Genomic DNA, 17,545 nt, shown 5'->3' on the forward strand with positions numbered 1-17,545 from the left:
CGGGTGTGGTTGTGGTGCGTATCGGAGGAAGCGCGACGGAGGTGGATGGGCAGGGTGCAGAAGCGGGTGATCCAGGCGAAGCTGAGCGATCGATGTGGGCCGGCGAAGGCTGCTCGAGGCAATAGCGGCCGATGTGGGCGAGACGCAAGCACGGCCGGGCAGAGGCAGAGGGGATTGATCGACAGCGGGCGAAGGGAAGGGGATATGATCGCTGGGGAGGATTTTGGGAATGAGGCCGATGCAGGCGGGCCAGCCACAGAGTGGCTCGCTCCGCTGGCCAATCAGCGCGCGCGACGCAGCCCTAGGGGAGGGCGGAGGGCGAGGCGGCGGGCGGCAGCGAGGGTGGAGCGAGAGCGGAGGGCGAGGCGGCCGCGCGTGACACAGGGCTGTTTCGCAGGCTGGGTGGACAACATCATCAACAACAACGTCGCAGCAACGATCACGCAGCGACGCAGCGACGATATCGTGACGGCTGTGAGACGCTTGATATGCGCTGTGGCCATGTTTGTTGCGAATCCCGACGGCGGGGTCAGCACGGCGATGCAAGGCGATGCAGGGCGATGCAGGGCGATGCAGGGCACGCAGATGGAGGCGCATGTCCCCAGCTTGGATGGAGTATTGCCTGATGATGCTTTGGCCATGTGCATCTCCCATTGATTCCGCCAGGTGTCCTGGCCCCGAGCATTGGAGCAAGCTCCCGTTCGTGCAATCGGCCGGAGGGCATGGTGTCGGCGCTGGTCGCAACAGGCGCCTGCATCTCGGCGAGAAGGCAGGTCCGCCCTCGCCATGTCGGAGCCGCTGTCCCGTGTGGCTTAGAAGCCTTTTTTTTTTTCTCGGTGACTCAAGAGCCCCGCTCCTCGCTCGCGCGCCGAGACGCGCCGAGACCCGTCGAGGCGCCACTCTCTGCGGCTCTCGCTGGCTTTTATGGTCGGGTCTCTGCGCTTCCTGGCTTTCTTCCCTCTCTACCTCCAAAGCATCCGTTCCGTCAAAGTTCACAGAGGACCTTAGACCGAGTCTCGTTCGTCAGTGGAAAAGATAACACGTTTATTCTTTTTCTTGCTTGCTTGACTCTCTCCTTCCGTCTCTTGTGGCTTTTGCTTTTCAAAAACCCATATAAAACTCAAAAAAAAGCCAACCAACGAAAGGAATCCTCCGATTCTCTCTTGGTCCAAAAAATTTCAAAAATCACATAATCTGCTCGAGCAATCCAGCCTTCCCCCCCTTCCTTTCACTTGATCCTTTTCTTTTCGTCAAGTCACCATCATGTCTGCTGCCCCTGCCTCTCCCTCTGCCCAGCCCGCCGTCCCTCCCCAGGTCGTCGAGTCCATCCCCCTTCCCGGTTATGCCCCAGCCCCTCCCACCTCGGCCGGACAGGCCCCCTCAGCCTCGCTCTACGTCGGCGAACTCGGTAGGTAGCATCTTGTCTATTCGGCGACCCTCTTTGCTTCTCCGATCGTCCTCCCGGCCCCACCGCTTGCCCAGGGGTGGCATTCCTCGCCCGATGCAGCTTGTGACGGTATTGGGATCCGCCGCTGCGGCGCGAGTCACATGGCAGCGGAGGCCGATCAGGCTCCTCAGGGCACCACCCATGGGATATCGGAGAAACGCAAGCCTCGATCCACGACCGAACACTGGCGAGCAGAACAGAACAGCGATATCGAGCCTTGGTCAGGATGGACGAGCGACAATCGCAGGATCTGTGGATGGTCTTGAGTCAACTGGATTGGGACCAGCACCGCCATTCCGAGACTGGACGACAGCCCTGCGATCGAGGCAGACAGCGAGCACCCTTGATTTGCAACACGCCCTCCGGACCCTTGGAGCAGTCTGTTGCCGCTGTGAGCGGTGTGTGAGGCTATTGTGAAGCTTTCCCCTTCCACATGCGCGATTCATTCACCGCGCGGATTGCGCAAGTGCCGCAGCACGGCCCTCTCGACTCAGCCACCGGACCCGCAGCGACACCGTCTGCGTTGTGCTGGATGCCAAGCTGGATGCTATGCTGGATGTCATGCTGGATGTCATGCTGGATGTCAAACTGGATGCAGCGGACTCGCCCTGCCCGGTCGTGGACATCGTCTCTCAGACGCAGTGATGTGCCGACCCGTACTGACGTACCTCTGCTGTTTTAGACCCCAGCGTGACCGAGGCCATGCTCTTTGAGCTCTTCAACTTCATCGGCGCCGTTGCCTCGATCCGTGTCTGCCGCGACGCCGTCACCCGCCGCTCTCTTGGCTACGCCTACGTCAACTACCACAACGTCCTTGACGGTAAGCCCACTCGTAGAGCCCACACGACTCGCAACTGGGCTATCCGGCATTCATTGTGGACATGAATGCACCAGCTCGGCCGGTGCCAACCAATGTCCCTGACGACACTCCCTGCATCGATTCGACCAACATGGCACTGGCACGACGCAGTTGAACCCGCCGCCAATTCATCTATGCTGACATATACGCTCACGCCACCCTCCTGTAATCGTGATCTGCAGGCGAGCGTGCCCTCGAGGCCCTCAACTACACCCCCATCAAGGGCCGCCCCATCCGCATCATGTGGTCCCAGCGCGACCCCTCTCTCCGCAAGTCCGGCACTGGCAACATCTTCATCAAGAACCTCGACCCCTCCATCGACAACAAGGCCCTCCACGACACCTTCTCTGCCTTTGGCAACATCCTCTCCTGCAAGGTTGCCATGGATGCCGATGTCTCCAAGGGCTACGGCTTTGTCCACTACGAGACCTCCGAGGCCGCCGAGGCTGCCATCAAGCACGTCAACGGTATGCTCCTGAACGACCGCAAGGTCTATGTCGGCCACCACATTCCCAAGAAGGAGCGCATGTCCAAGATCGAAGAGATGCGCTCCAAGTACACCAACATTTACATCAAGAACCTGAGCGAGGAGGTCACGGACGAGCAGCTCCAGGAGATGTTCACTCCCTTTGGCATTGTCACCTCGGCCATGATCCAGCGCGACGAGTCCGGCAAGGGCAAGGGCTTTGGTTTTGTCAACTTTGAGGGCCACGAGGCTGCCCGCCTGGCCGTTGAGGAGATGCACGAGAAGGAGGTTGCCGGCAAGCAGCTCTATGTTGCCCGTGCCCAGAAGAAGGCCGAGCGCGAGGAGGAACTCCGCCGCCAGTACGAGAAGATCCGCGAGGAGAAGCTCAACAAGTACCAGGGCGTCAACCTCTACGTCAAGAACCTCGATGACTCGATCGATGACGAGAAGCTCCGCCAGGAGTTCTCCGTCTACGGCATCATCACCTCGGCCAAGGTCATGATCGACGAGAAGACCGTACGTATCTGGATCTGGATCTGGATCTGGATCTGGATCTGGATGGCACCCCCGTTTGGGGGATTGTCAGCACCGCAGTGGCTATTTGTGCTTGGCCATCTGGTATCGGCAGACTTGATCGGCAAACTGCCGTATGCGGTCGCGTCTTTGCGATGTGGGGCTCATTGGTGTCTTGCCCCGGCGACCAGTTCGTTTGTGAAGAACTCGCTGTTCGACTTTTGTGCGCCTGCCTGCCTGCCTGCCTGCTTGGCTCTCCGACTGACGCTATGCCCCCTTCATCCCTCAGGGTACCTCCAAGGGCTTCGGCTTTGTCTGCTTTTCGTCCCCCGACGAAGCCACCAAGGCTGTTACTGAGATGAACGGCCGCATGTTCGCCAGCAAGCCCATCTACGTCGCTCTCGCCCAGCGCAAGGAGGTCCGCCGCGCCCAGCTCGCCGCTCAGATTCAGCAGCGCAACAACCAGCTCCGCCTCCAGCAGACCGCCGGCGGTATCCCTGGCATGCCTGGCGCTTACCCCGGTGCTCCTCTCTTCTACACCGGCGCCCCTATTCCCCAGGGCCAGCGCGGCCAGATGATGGGCGGCTTCAACGGCCCCCGTCGCGGCCCCTGGAACGGTGTCCCTCAGGTTCCTCCCGGCCAGGCTCTCCCCAACCAGCCCGGCTACCCCCCGGCTGCTGGCCAGAACTATGGCATGCCCCTCGCTGTTCCCGCCAACGGCGTTCGCCCCCCTCGCCAAGGCCGCCAGCCCGGCCAGGCCGGTCGTGGTGGTGCCGCTGCTGCCGCCGGTCAGGGCCAGCCCCGTCCTGCTGCCGCTGCCCCCGTCCAGGGCGGTGTTGCCCCCAACGCCGGCCGGGGCCGTGGTGGCTACAAGTACACCCCCGGCGCCCGTAGCACTGCTGGCGCCGGCCCTGCTGCCGCCAAGAGCACCATCAACGCCGCCAGCTTGGCCACCCTGCCCCCGGACCAGCAGAAGCGCATGCTCGGCGAGGCCCTCTATCCTCTCGTTGCCGCCCAGACCGGTGCCCTTGCTGGTAAGGTGACCGGCATGCTCATCGAGATGGACAATGCCGAGCTGCTCCATCTCCTCGAGTCCCCTGAGGCTCTCAGCGCCAAGGTCGACGAGGCCAAGACCGTTCTGGAGGAGTTCCTTCGCCAGCAGAACGAGGGTGCCCCTGCCGGCGAGGACGCCCCTGCTGCCGAGTAAGCAGGCGGTGTGATCCCTTGCCCGTCACATAAATCCCCCCCCCAACCACCCACCACCACTTTCTTTACCTCTACTCCCTGTACCCCCCCACACACACTTTCTCTCTCACACACTTCCCCCCCCCAACTCAAACTTTGAACGGATGCAATTTATTGGAGGTTCCCGTGTGCACTGAGGCTTCTGCTCTTGCTCTCTTGAGCCAGGGCCAGGAACTCGGTGTGCGCGGATGCCTGGATATTCAGTTGCGGCATTTGCCATCCCTCCTTTTTTTTTGTCACAATATAAAGGAGACAGCGGTGCCCAAGTGGAGGGTCCCAGGCAAAATCTGACTACGTTTCATACAAAGCGTGCCCAAAGCGAATCGGGACAAACCCAGTCGTTCTTGGCCGAGTGAGTGAAGTGATATGATTCAACTTTGATGTGTTTTGTTCAAAACAATCGGTGGGGCCCCGTCGCCTTTTCAGCATGATGCGTCTCTGGCCACCAGGGCTTGCTGGTGTGATACCCAGCCGTCACCGGCACACCCGGGCATTGGCACCCAGGCGAAGGATGAGGGGAGAAGGGAAGGCATCTGCTTGTCTTGCAAACCAACCCTGCCACCAACCACCAACATTGAGCCTCAATCTCCCACGAAGGTGCTGGAATGTTCGCCCAGAGCCCGGCTGATGCCGCTCCCCATATCAACATTTGGCCGCAACCACCTCGACCCAGATATAAGCCCTCTCCTGGGCCGACTCGCCTGCCACTACCTCGAGAGCCACCGATTCCCCCCCCCTCACCAACCCCAATCTGCGCTCCATCCCCACTCAGCCGCATCTTTCCCACGACCCAAATGAAGCGACACTTCCGCCCAGCCATGAATCGTGCCCACCACCATCTCTATCGGCATCTCTACCCTCTCAAGCCAGTGCCACCACGCCATGCCCCTCAGTGGTGCTTTTGGTACGAACGCTGCTCCTGCTCCTGCTCCTGCTCCTGCTCCTGCTCCTGCTCCTGCTCCTGCTCCTGCTCCTGCTCCTGCTCCTGCTCCTGCTCCTGCTCCTGCTCCTGCTCCTGCTCCTGCTCCTGCTCCTGCTCCTGCTCCTGCTCCTGCTCCTGCTCCTGCTCCTGCTCCTGCTCCTGCTCCTGCTCCTGCTCCTGCTCCTGCTCCTGCTCCTGCTCCTGCTCCTGCACTTGCTTCTGCTCAATCGCGCCTCCAAGTTTGCTTCTCACGCTCCCTTGCCGTTTGTGCCGTCCAGGTCGCCGCCAGGACACGGCAAGGATCGATTGAATGGCCCGCCCTTGGATGAAACCCCAATCAGCAACCTGCCCCCGTCGATGGCGACTCACAAAATCACGGCGCCACACCACAGTGTCGGTGGCCAGTGAGCTCGTCTTTCCCTGTGTTGCGTTGCTCATGGACGGGACGATGGATCGATGGATCGATGGACAACGTCCCTCTCTCTCTCTCTCTCTCTCGTCTTTGTTTGGTTTCGCTCTGTTATGGCACGCACAGCTTTGTTGATTTTTTGTATTAGAATGATGCATCAAGGAAGAAACTTGAAAATCAGGTCCCCCTCAGGAGCAACATAGAGAAGGAAAGGGCAGAGCGGAGGGAAGATCAGTGAAGTGAAACATACAGAGCTATGAGAACGGCCATGGCCGACAAAGAAAAGGTAAGGGAGGGGGGAGACGAGTGCGTGATGCGAGGATTCGAGTCGAACGCCACGGCAGGGGCAAAGGGAGGGGGAGGGGAGAAAGGAAGGTGGCAACAAGCAGAAGAGGGGGAGAGATCGCTGGTACGGGCAATAGCAAGTGGGAAGAGTCAGCAAGGAGAGAAGCGATGCGAGGCACAGGCATATATCCACACAGTTGTCGTGGTTAGTTGCTCAGTTGGCCTTCTTGGTCAGCTTGTGCCAGAAGGACGAGATCTTCTCCTTGAGACCGTTCTTGGGCTCGGCAGCAACATCCTTGGTTTCCTCGGTCTTCTCGGTCTTCTCGGCCTCGACGACGGTCTCGGTGACAGCCTCGGTAACAACAGTCTCGGTAACGGTCTCGGTGACAACAGTCTCGGTGACGGTCTCGGCCTCCTCAGCGACAACCTCGGTAGCCTTGGTCTCCTCGGCAACAGCCTCGGTGGCCTTGGTCTCCTCAGCGACGACCTCGGTGGTGGCAGCAGCAACCTCAGTGGTCTCGACGACGGTGGTCTCGACAACGGTGGTCTCAACGACAGCAGTCTCAACGACAGCGGCCTCAGCGACAGCGGCCTCAACAACGGTCTCGGTAGCCTGGGTCTCGGCGACGGCAGTCTGGGGGTGAAAATCAAACAAGAATCAGTCGCAGTCCAGGAAATGCTAGCGGTGGATGGCCAACTGGAGGGAATCCATAGCAGAAGACGCATGCCAGCACAATTGGCTCCGCATGACGACTAGCAAGGGGATCTAGCAGTCAACAAGTGCCTACCTCAGCCGGGACGCTTCCGACAGCCTCCTCGTAGAGGGCTTCGGCCTGCACCTTGAGTGCCTCAGTATCGTTGCTGGTGGCGCTGGCGACAACAACTTCGGCAGTCTCGGCGGTGGTTTCGGCAGCAACCTCGGTGGTGGTGGCTTCAGCAGCGACCTCGGTGGTAGTGGTTTCGGCGACGACCTCGGTGGTGGTTTTGGCGACCTCGGTGGCAGCAGCAGCCTCGGTGGAAGGGGAAGAGGATTCCTTGCGGGCGGTGAAAGAGCGCTTGAGGTTGCCAAAGAAGCTGGAGACGCTGTGTGTGGAATAAAACAGGTCAGCGTCGTCGACTGGGGCGCTCATGGGACACATACCACGGCAGCTGCTGCCTTGGCTCTGGTAGCCGATACTGCAGAGTCGAAATGTTCCGGGTACCAGCAGTGCAACATGAAACTTACCGGTTCTGCTTCTTCTTTTCGGCAGTGACAGTGCTGGGGATGGCGGACTTGGGAGCAGCAGTCTCAACAGCAACGGTCTCAACAGCGACAGCCTCGGCGGTAGTGGTCTCAGCAGCAACGGTCTCAGTAGCAACGGTCTCAGTAGCAACAGCCTCAGCAGAGACGGCCTCGGCGGTGGTGGTCTCAGCAGCAGTCTCGACGACGACCTCAGTGGCAGTGGTCTCAGCAGCAGTCTCGACGACGGTCTCAGCGGCGGTGGTCTCGACAGCGGCCTCGGCGACGGTCTCAGTGGCAGTGGTCTCAACGGCGGCAGCTTCGACAGCAACCTCAGTGGTGGTGGTGGTGGTCTCGGTGGCAACAACCTCAGTGGTGGTGGTGGTGGTCTCGGCAACAACTTCGGCAGCAGCAGTGGTCTCAGCAACAGCCTCAACCTTCTCAGCGACAACCTCGGTGGTCTCGACAACGACGGTCTCGGTGGTAGTGGTGGTGGTGGCCTCAACAACGGTCTCGGTGACAGCAACAGCCTCAACGACGGCAACAGCCTCGGGGAAGGTGAAGGTGTTGTTGCTGACCTCCTGTGGATCCAAAAGGCACAGCATGCGTTAGGGGCGGAGCGCGTGTGCATGGGGGGGAGAAGGGACAGCGGTGCGCGGTGTGGACATGGGTCATGCCGTGCCATGTGGTGCGGGATTGCGAAGCGGAGGCGGGAAATGCACCATTCACGAGCGCGGCAGCTCCGCTGCCATGCCAACGGAGCGACGGAAGGGAGCAGAGGAGGCAGAGTGATGTGAAGTGAAGTGAAGTGAAGTGAAGTGAAGTGAAGTGAAGTGGGATGGGATTGCACATGCAGGAAAGGCAGGGGAGCGCGGCACTTACATCCTGCACAACGGTCTCGTAGGCAGACGAGAGCTTCCACTCGCCATCGACCAGGAACTTGAAGGTGATGGTCTCGGTGGGCTTGCCCTCGATGAAACCGGCATGGGTACCGTCCTCCTTCTGCTCGGGGGCGGGGGGGGCGAGACAAAGCGGGGTGAGTGCCCGATGGTAGTCAGTATGCTGCCAGTCCGTAGGCATATCAAAGGCAGCGCTCGCAGTGGCTTTGGTATTCGCTTCTCTCGTCAGCGCTTACGGCCCGGGGGGGGCACTTTGCTCGCCAACTCAAAATTCCTCCCCTCCCCGCAGAGCCATCCCGCCGCGCCCATGCCGGTCGGCCATCGGGGTGCGGAGATTGACGGGCCAAAGGGACGAGGGAAGAGGCAAGGCTTGGCCCAGGCACAGCGGAGCTCACAGCGGACTCCGAGCATCCATCCACCCACCCACTCGACCCGCTCTGCTCTGCCATGCCCCGAAAAGCAACCAACAGGAGACAGAAAAGGGCTGGAGGGCCGGGGTTGAGGTAATTATTTTTCTTACCTTCTCAAGGGTCACAGACTGAGACCACGAGTCGAAAGAGCCGGTGACGATAACCTGCAGCGACCGATCGATCGATCGGGCCAGCGACAGCGCCGAGGAAATTGCATGGGTTAGCTGGGCCCTCGGATATGGGATGGAATGAAATGGCCTGCTGCTCCTCGCGTTCGTGCGATGCATGCACTGCGACGGGAAGGCAATGGCCGTCGATGGAGACCACCAGAGCTCGGAGACCGATCTTCACGGCCTCGGTTGGGCTCGGCAGGCCTCGGCTTGCTTTGGCGACGGTCTGCACTGCAGCAGCGACGGGGGAAGGAGAGCCTGCAGACACGAGCAAGTAGTGGCCTCGCCTCAAGAGAGCGCGAAGAGAGTACGCACCTTGTCGCCTCCTTGGGTCCAGGTAACTTCGTGCTTGACAGACATTCTGATGGGGTTTGGCAAAGGTATGAGGAAGGCAGGAGCAGGTATGAGATGGGAGCGAATTGCGCCGAGCGGGTGACGGACGAAAGAGGGAAGCCGGCGAGGGGGGCGAGAGAAAAAAAGCACCTGGCGGCGGGCAACCAAAAAGGCAGGCCGGCGGTGGTGAAGGGCGCCTTGTTGGACCACAGCGAGCGCTCGCCATGTTTAATGGGCCGGACAACACGGCCAATGGTGCAATGCGCATGAGGCGCGGCGCGGCGGAGGCCCGTCTGGTGTCGGTGTCGCCGCGGCCGAACGGTTTTGGCAATCGCGGTTGCAATCGCGGTCGCTGCCGCGGCGTGGTTCCCACGTACACAATTTGCCCTTGGGCGACAGCGAGCGCACACTCGTGTATACATGCTGACTGGCCCCGCCGCAAGGGGTCGTTGCACCGTGCTGCCGGGTGGGAGACACGCGCTGTTGCTGTGGGGGTGTATTTTGTTGCCACTCCTGCTGCTGCTGCTGCTGCTGCTGCTGCTGCTGCTGCTGTTGCCGCTCCTGCTGCACTTACTGCTGCAGCTACTGCAGTTACGGCTGGCTGCATTCGTTACATTTTGTCGTCGGTCTCTCTTGGGCATTCGCTGTTGCTCGTCTTGTTCGTCGCAGCACACCGCCATCGCAACAGAGTCGCCATCACCGTCGCCATCGCCCAGCGCAGAGACGCACATGGCCGCGCTTGGGCACGATGGCGGCGTGCGTCGCCATCCTGAGCATGCCCCCCTGTCGGCCGAGTCGCCTCCTCGGAGCACGCACGCAAGGCGTCGTTTGGTGCTGCGCTGCTCCTCCTTTTTTGTTTTGTTTTTTCCATCCTTTTTTTTTTCGCTCATCCGCGCATGTCTCGCGGCAATCCACGGACCAGCGAAAGCCAAGCCAAGCCAAGCCGCCGCCACCAGCGATCGCCGGTGGGTGTCCTGCCGATGCCCAGGACAGCCGTCAGGAATCACAGCGCACCCACGAGCCCCCACCCCTGGCTGTATCTGGGCTGTTGGCCGCGGACTTGGAGACTGAACACCAGGCTTGCAGGGGCTGTCCTGTTCCAATACGGGCGCGCCGTGATCTGCCGTCCCCTTGGTGCCGTTGCCGTCGCCATCGCGGATGCCGTCGCCGCGTACGACTGGTCAGAAAAACACCCTGGCCCTGCGTCCCAAAGGAGCCAGCTGCAGCCATCGGATGCCCGCCGTCCTTGTGGCGGCATTGTCACCCGTGTGCCCAGAGCCTGCGGGCCGGATCGCCGTGAACCCATTCGACCCTCTGGCTCGCTGGCCCGTCGTCCTGGCGCTGATCCGATCCGCAGTGATGGCATCGGTCCGGACAGCACAAGCAAGTGGATGAGGATAAGGCCATGGCAGCGAAGCTGTTGAACTCTCCGAGAGGGAAGGCGCCGGATTCGTTCTCTCGGATGATCTTGACTCCTTTCTGTTGGTCTCGCACGGTGCCCCGGCCAAGATAGTGCATCCATCCGAGCATGTACGTGGCGATAGGCTTGATGATCGGGCTGGTCGACTGGGTGCTGGCCTCTTGCCAGTGGTTGAAGGCATCGACGTTGCTCTGTTCGACACTACGGCCCACGAACGAGAGCCATCCACGGAGGAACACGATGTGGAGTCGAGCGTCTTCGCTGCCTTGGTCAGCCGCTCTGGAATACCACTCGATGGCTGAGTCAAAGTCTTGATTCACTCCTTTGCCATCTTCGTAACAGCCACCAAGAGCGACTTGGGCTTGAGGGATCCCACGCTCTGCAAGGTCGAGATAGAGCTCAACAGCCTTAATGGGGTTTGGATCGATTTCGAGACCGTGATAGCGACACTCAGCCAGGTGGAAGTGTGCCATCGTGTGGCCGGAATCGACTGCGTCCTCCAGGCGGTGGATGACCTGTTCGTGCGTGAGCCTCCGCTCGAATCCCATCACAGACCACCTCTCAAGGTCAATCTGGAGGATCCTAGCCAGGAAAGAACGAGGCGGCAGCGTTGCCCTGGTCCGCCAAGGCGACGAGCCAGGATTGGTCGGCTGTGGTCGGGTGATAACAATGCAGCGAGACGGCGATCTTGTCGCTGGGCGTGAGGCCGATTTGCAGCGACTCTGGCACCAGCTGTGAAGGCGAGCCAGCTTGGAGCTCAGGAGGGCCGGGCCCGCCTGCAAACTCGGAGCAAGTTCCGGACGGTGGCGTGGTCGAGTGCAAGCTGAAAGCCGTCGCTGAAGTAGACGATGGTGAAGATATCCGGGCTGTGATCGTCGATGGCAAGGCGGACCATGTCGGGGGAAGAGAGAGGACGGATGCTGGGAGCTGCGGCCATGGTTCTCGATGAGGGATGGAGATGGAGATGGAGATGGAGATGGAGATGGAGATGGAGCGCAACAACACATCCCACACATCGCATGCATGGCAACCGCTTGTATTCGGCATCACTTCTCCCGAGGGTGCCTCCTGCCGACGAGCCACTCGAATACGCACAACGATATCCCGGAGATGTGTGGGAAGCACCGCATCCTGCCTCGCCTCGCGAAACGCCCCTGTTGTCCTCAAATCGAGTCATACGACCTGGGAGTGACATGGTGGGCCTCCTCGTCCGTTGCCGGTTGCTTGAAAAGAAAGACCAGGGCCACTAGTCCCACGTAGATGCCCAGCGCAATGTAAATCACCGTCTCCACGCCGTACAGAAGGCATCCCGTCACCACATTCACCACCGCCGCCAACATCAGCAGACGGCCCAGGTACCAGTGCAGCTTGTCCCGAACAGGCACGGATGTGCGCTGTGGATTGAATGTGCGGTCGATATAGACGCCGAGAGTCCACTGCACTATCGAGAGGGCGACAATGACCAAGCCGAGGATCTACACAAGTCGATCAAAGGGTCGCAGAGCAGGAGCGGGTTGGCGGGTTGGCGGGTTAGCGAAACCAAGGGACCATCGGAGTAGAATCCTGGCATTCAACATCGGTCCTCGGGGCCACCTGTTGGCTCATAGTCGCCCTCTCCCTCGTGGGCCAACACCGCTGAAACTCACGCCGTGGATGCCCATAGATCCATACGAGAAGTGTGGGATGCCGTCTTCGTTGACCTGGTACACGATCAGGCCGAATGAGGCAGCCGAAACCAGGCAAGTTCCAAAGATCTGCTCGGTATCGAAAGCGTTTAGTCAAGACACCAGACACCAGAGACCAGAGACCACCAGACACACACCGAAGCGGTGCATTTGGCTGTAGATGTTACTCACCAAGATCCGGCGGTGTAGCGGGAACCAGCTAGTGTGCCACGATACCTTCAAGAAACGGGCAATGTAAACCGCGATCGGCGCTGCGAACAGCCAGGCAAAGGCCATGAGCAGTCCATGGACCAAGAGCAGATTGATCTGGTCCGAGGTCGATGTCGACACAACGCCACTGCCGCTACCACTACCACTGCCACTGCCACTACCACTGCTGGAAGAGCTGGAAAAGTACGAGTTGGAGGCGGAGGTCAGCGGCCCGCTGTAATACCCGTATTGAGTGTGCTGCTGAAAGCTTGCCGCTGGGTTGGGTGAGTTTGGCGAGGGAGCATAGCTGTTATAGGCCCAGATGAAGTTTGTGACCGTGCCCCAGCTGACCGGAGCTTCGACCGTAACGACAAAGGAGTTGGCGGCCACGGATCGGTTGGACACCTGGTTGCTTTGGATCGCGAAGGACGATGGGTTGGCGACCGAGGGCAGCGTGTGGCCGGTGCCTGTTCGGTGGGATACTGTACTGGAGCCATCGCTATTGTGCCAGATGACCTGCGAACCGAAGCAAATCAAACGGCCGTCGAGCATCATGAGCAACCGGGCTTGGCCAGCCAGAGCCAGTCAAAGTCGGGCATTGCCTGGCCCAGAAGCGGTCAAAGTGCATGTACCGTGACTCGATTGAGTCCTGTAGAAGTGCATAGGAGCTCTCACGATGCGCTGGCGTACCATCATATCGGCGCCAGACATGCGACTGCCTGTTCCGATCGCAAAATACGAAATCGACAGAGAGATCTCGAATCTCAATTGGGGGTGAGTGTCGTTTCCCATATCGGCATAGATTACCGCGGCCGGCTGGAGATTGATCTGAGCCAGTGCTGGTTCACGAGACAAAAGTTCAGCAGCATGGCCAACGAGCGTGAGAAAATCATCGGGAAACACACACACACCCCTCCAAGGCGGGTATCGGGTTGGCAATACCAGAGATGCACTCCTCCGCGCCATATGCCCAGACGGTATGGAGCTCAGCACAGCCCGCGAGCCCAGCATTTCCGTAATCGACAATCGGGTCGCGACGGACTGAAACCAGGCACCAAGCGTTGGATAATCCTCGCGGACGCCGTCTGCTCCAATGCCATCCGGCGACTCACCGTGCACAGCGAACAATACGAGCATCCAAGTGGCCCGAGACCACGCGTTGGTTGACTTCATGTTTGGTGCCGGTGCTGCTGTGGTTGAGGTCTGTGTGTCGACGTTGCTATGCTCGCTGCTGCTGTTCTTGCCAATATATATGCCGAAGGGGGGGAGAGGATCGAGAAGGGAGGAGGGAAGGGTGGCGCCTCCCGGGTAACGGCGCTCAATGCTGGCGGCAAACCCACGGATAAACTCAATCGCACCCCCAATCATGCTTCTCCCCTGGCGCCATGTTGTTGTCATCACCGCCATCTCGGCATCGATTGGCCCCTTGCCGTGCCCTTCGAGTGATTGCGGCTGATGTCACTGGCCCATGCCGCGCCTACAGCATCGCAATTGCGACAGGATTGGAGCAAGGAGGCTCGGTGATGGCGATTGTGATGACGATGGCGATTGTGATTGTGATTGTGATGGCGATAGCGGTGACGATAGCAGTGACGATGGGAGGTCGCGCGTGTGTAGATGTCGCGGACGAGCTTTTGCGGGTATGATCTACTCGATTGTATTTTCGGTGGTCTGATGCGATGACTCGACGATCCCATCGCATCTTTCAAGCATGTCAAGTCACAGTGTGCCCTCTGGAAGAAATGGGGGGAGGAGGAGGAGGAGGAGGAGGAGGAGGAGGAGGAGGAGGAGGAAGCGAGGCCTCATTGCTTGCTTCACGGGTCAGTGGAAGGAAATACATGCGGCAATGTGCCCTTTCTACGATCGATACAACAAGAAGCAAGGAGAGAATTTTGATTGTCGGTTCACATAAAAATTAAGACAGCAAGCTAAACTGAGGGGGGGGGAGCACATGAATGAACGATGGTACAAAAACAAGGACGGAACGGGTTCTTGAAAGAGGACCATATACGAATCCAAGGCACCATAGCAAGGCAGGCCAACATGGTCTGCACGGGCTTGACTTGGCTTGGCTTGGCTTGGCTTGGCTTGGCTTGGCTTGGCTTGGCTGTGGAAGCGAATCACAAAACCGCTTCAAGTCGATTGGGGTGGCGAGACAAGCAGGAAGGTGACTTGCAACGATGCCGACGATGGTGGCGATCAGATCCATGGTCTTGTGGAAGGGCACTTTCTTGACAGAGCGATTCCATGCGTGTATGGCCAGCCGTGGGAATGGAGGCAACGACATCTAAGCGACAAAACTGCTGAAATGGCACGATCAACGAAAGGGAAAGGGCCGAGAAGGAGAAGGAGAGAATAGCGACCACGGACCAATTGAGCCGACTGGCGTTTCATCCTCGTGCGCTCCGCTGCGGCAAAGATCGGCTACCGAGTGTCAGCCACATCAATCGGTCCGACGAGACACCAAGTGGGCATCGATAAAGGCTCACCGTCGGGCGAGAAAGAGAAAGGCAGAGAAAGGAAAGGGTAAAGCGACACAAAGAAGAGAGAGAGCGACAAGGAAACGCAGCTCAAGCAAACCCAGAACTGAGAAATATATTCAGCGAAGTTAAAAAAAGGAAATGCGGGATCGGTCGGAAGAGAGAGGGGTAAATATGGAGAGGCGGGAGATGGGGAGGGGGGGAGGAGGGGCAAGGGGGGAGGGAGAGGAGCCGTCAGGTTGGCCGGAGAGCAGATTGGGAGGAGGGACAATGATTAAGGATGGTGGCAATGAGCTGTGGCCATCGAATCAAATAGCTTGCATCATCGTGGTGCCGCCGGTCAACTCTCTTCCGGAGGTCTTGGAGCGGAGAGGCCGGATCGACAGAGCTTACTGGTTGGATCCCGATTTGACAGGGTTTACCGCACACCTGCATTGAGATGACGGCCACGACGATGGCCGAGATGAGATGATCGAAAACACAGATACAGTCAGACCCTGTCGACGGCTCGTCCAGAAGCGACATTGATTGCGGTTCAGCCACACGGCTGGCCGAGGCTGGCCGAGGCTGGCAGAGGCCGTGTGGAGGGTGGCCGCACTTACATCCAAATTCTAGTCTTGTATATTCTGAACAGCTCGCGAACAAGTTCACGGAAGTCGATGCGACGCTCGGCGACAAAGTAGAACGTCAGCTTTCGTCGGTCCCTGTGGGGTGCAGCAGGAGATGGATGGGAGCAAGGGGACGCATTAGAGCAAGGGGGGCGCATTGGAGTACGAGGTGAATTGGACAGCAAGTTAGTGCGGGCACTGCCATTTGGACTTCAAACGAGATGAGTCGCCAAGATGGGCAAACGACAACCACAACCACAACCACAACCGCCACAGCTGCAACCGCCACAGCTGCAACCGCCACAGCTGCAACCGCCACAGCTGCAACCGCCACAGCTACAGCCCCGGCACCAGCGCTTACCACTGATACTCGGCATCGACGACCTCCATGGGCAGTTGCTTCTGGCGAATCTTGGTCTGACACACCGCCTTGGACTTATTCTCGTCCTGGCTCTTTGCAACCAGCATCGCCACCTCGTTCGGCTGGGCCAGACGGTAGATGCGCTTGGGGTGGATGTCGCGATTGAGGTAGTGGCCATCCATGATGCGGTCGGCATGCTGGGCCTGGTGCATCTGCAGCTGCTGCATGTTCATGATGCCCTCGACAATGACCTTGCCCAGATCCTTGCCGCGGTCGGCCTCGACAATGACCAGGTCGCCGAGCGTCACCGCCAGGCCGGGCTCGCTGATGTAGAAAAAGTCGGTGCGCCCGGCCTTGAACTCGACCATATACACGGGCCACTGGTTGACCGAGGACTGCATCTGCTGCAAGTTCTTGCCGGCCTCGACCCAGGCGCGGGCCCGGCTCTCGGTGTTTTCGAAATAATCGTTGATTTCGTCGTACATGTGGTTGCCGGCGGCGGGGGGCTGGGGCTGGGTAGCACTGGCGGCGGGCATCTCTTCGATCTGCAGCTGGTTCATAGCCTCGGCAAGGTATCGTGGCGACGATGGTGCCTGAATATAGTTGGGCTGGCCTGCGACCGAGTGTCGTCTGCAGGGTGGATGGCAAGGACGCGCGTTAGCAGGCGGGACGCCGAGTCAGCACGGCAGCCGTGATTGCGCGTATGAGGCATGGATGCGGTATGTGAGACGTGCGAACGAGGCGGGATTGGCCCGTCCTGAAGGGCTTCCGATCTCGTGGGAGGAGGAAGCGCACGTACTGCAAGCCGATCCAAGGACGTGAGCAGCGCACATCACACCCATTTCACGACGAAGCAGCAGCAATAATGCCTCTCACCGCCGACCATGCAAACGCCCCCTCCCCTGTGTACCGGAACTTGCCTGATGCCATCGTACTGGCCATAGTCCTGGTAGTACAGCGCCGGTGCGTGTGAGTATCGTCGAGGACGCTGGGCGCTCAACATGCTGGGCGAGGACATGGGGTTGTTGGGAGACTCGGAGCCCATGCCCGGGCTTGACGACGGAGCGTTCGTGCGCATCATACCGCCCACACTTGGGCCTGGCTGGCTTTCCCAGATGGGGCTGTAATTGGGCTGGGTTGAAGCTCGTCGGTGCAGGTTCATGTAGGGCTCATGGCCCATGCGCGAGCGATCCATCTGCACCGAAGGCCACAGCGACTCGGGCGGCATGTAGCCGTCTTCGCTGAGCTTGGAGGCTGTGGGCGAGCCCGGGCCCATGGCTGTGGTCGAGTCGTTGGAGGCAACGCGTGTGTCGGAGAGCTCGCCGGTAAAGCTGAGCGCGGGGATCTCGTGGCTGGGAATCAGACCGTAGATGGCGGAGGAGGATTTCGATCGTGAACGGGCCTTGGGGAGAGCGAACCCGTTGCCGTAGACATCGCTCTCTTCTTCGACGGGCAAGTTGCCGGCCTGTCGGTGCATCTGTGCGTAGGGATCGGGCTCTAATCGGTGGCCCAAGCCCATGCCAGCCCGGTCGGGGCCCATTGATGACTCGAGAGAGAAGGAAAAGCTGCGGAACTGACGAAGGGGCGGGACGCCGAGACCATCGCCGCCGTATCCGTAAGGATAG

At 59.7% G+C, this 17,545-nt stretch overlaps 6 protein-coding genes across 6 annotated transcripts; 2 read left to right on the top strand and 4 right to left on the bottom strand.

Moving 5' to 3' along the window:
• The first annotated feature begins 967 nt into the window (after nt 1–967).
• On the top strand, nt 968–4,816 carry BJ171DRAFT_489687 (polyadenylate binding protein). Its single transcript, XM_053109532.1, has 4 exons — nt 968–1,408; nt 2,130–2,267; nt 2,489–3,288; nt 3,575–4,816. The coding sequence occupies exons 1-4, from the start codon at nt 1,264–1,266 to the stop codon at nt 4,490–4,492; spliced, it is 2,001 nt and encodes a 666-aa protein (XP_052970768.1). The 5' UTR covers nt 968–1,263; the 3' UTR covers nt 4,493–4,816.
• A 603-nt stretch (nt 4,817–5,419) lies between these two features.
• BJ171DRAFT_471679 (uncharacterized protein) lies at nt 5,420–5,890 on the bottom strand (the record flags this gene model as incomplete). The annotated part of the gene is made up of 1 exon (XM_053108615.1): nt 5,420–5,890. The coding sequence occupies one exon, from the start codon at nt 5,888–5,890 to the stop codon at nt 5,420–5,422; it is 471 nt and encodes a 156-aa protein (XP_052970769.1).
• A 470-nt stretch (nt 5,891–6,360) lies between these two features.
• On the bottom strand, nt 6,361–9,204 carry BJ171DRAFT_471680 (uncharacterized protein; the record flags this gene model as incomplete). Its single annotated transcript, XM_053108616.1, has 6 exons — nt 6,361–6,780; nt 6,935–7,229; nt 7,372–7,946; nt 8,248–8,427; nt 8,785–8,898; nt 9,160–9,204. 6 exons carry the CDS (start codon nt 9,202–9,204, stop codon nt 6,361–6,363), a joined length of 1,629 nt encoding a protein of 542 aa, XP_052970770.1.
• Nucleotides 9,205–11,760: 2,556 nt separating this feature from the next.
• BJ171DRAFT_631354 (uncharacterized protein) lies at nt 11,761–13,687 on the bottom strand (the record flags this gene model as incomplete). The annotated part of the gene is made up of 5 exons (XM_053115626.1): nt 13,584–13,687; nt 13,162–13,310; nt 12,499–12,987; nt 12,244–12,351; nt 11,761–12,072 (listed from the first exon to the last, which is right to left on the bottom strand). Exons 1-5 carry the CDS (start codon nt 13,642–13,644, stop codon nt 11,761–11,763), a joined length of 1,119 nt encoding a protein of 372 aa, XP_052970771.1. The 5' UTR covers nt 13,645–13,687.
• Nucleotides 13,688–14,012: 325 nt separating this feature from the next.
• BJ171DRAFT_489696 (uncharacterized protein) lies at nt 14,013–14,654 on the top strand (the record flags this gene model as incomplete). Its single annotated transcript, XM_053109533.1, has 2 exons — nt 14,013–14,080; nt 14,492–14,654. 2 exons carry the CDS (start codon nt 14,013–14,015, stop codon nt 14,640–14,642), a joined length of 219 nt encoding a protein of 72 aa, XP_052970772.1. The 3' UTR covers nt 14,643–14,654.
• Nucleotides 14,655–15,549: 895 nt separating this feature from the next.
• Nucleotides 15,550–16,321, bottom strand: BJ171DRAFT_419385 (PSP1 C-terminal conserved region-domain-containing protein; the record flags this gene model as incomplete). The annotated part of the gene is made up of 2 exons (XM_053107387.1): nt 15,550–15,655; nt 15,921–16,321. 2 exons carry the CDS (start codon nt 16,319–16,321, stop codon nt 15,550–15,552), a joined length of 507 nt encoding a protein of 168 aa, XP_052970773.1.
• Between the last annotated feature and the right edge of the window lie 1,224 nt (nt 16,322–17,545).

The sequence above is a fragment of the Polychytrium aggregatum genome (assembly GCF_025602895.1).
Source record: "Polychytrium aggregatum strain JEL109 chromosome Unknown BJ171scaffold_4, whole genome shotgun sequence".
NCBI lineage: Eukaryota > Fungi > Chytridiomycota > Chytridiomycetes > Polychytriales > Polychytrium > Polychytrium aggregatum.

What these genes read in the sequence shown, in the direction of transcription:
- BJ171DRAFT_489687 (XM_053109532.1), top strand. Translation starts at nt 1,264, where the DNA reads ATGTCTGCTGCCCCTGCCTCTCCCTCTGCCCAGCCCGCCGTCCCTCCC. An exon ending in CTACCACAACGTCCTTGACG is followed by an intron (nt 2,268 to 2,488) that starts GTAAGCCCACTC and finishes CGTGATCTGCAG; the next exon opens with GCGAGCGTGCCCTCGAGGCC. An exon ending in TCATGATCGACGAGAAGACC is followed by an intron (nt 3,289 to 3,574) that starts GTACGTATCTGG and finishes TTCATCCCTCAG; the next exon opens with GGTACCTCCAAGGGCTTCGG.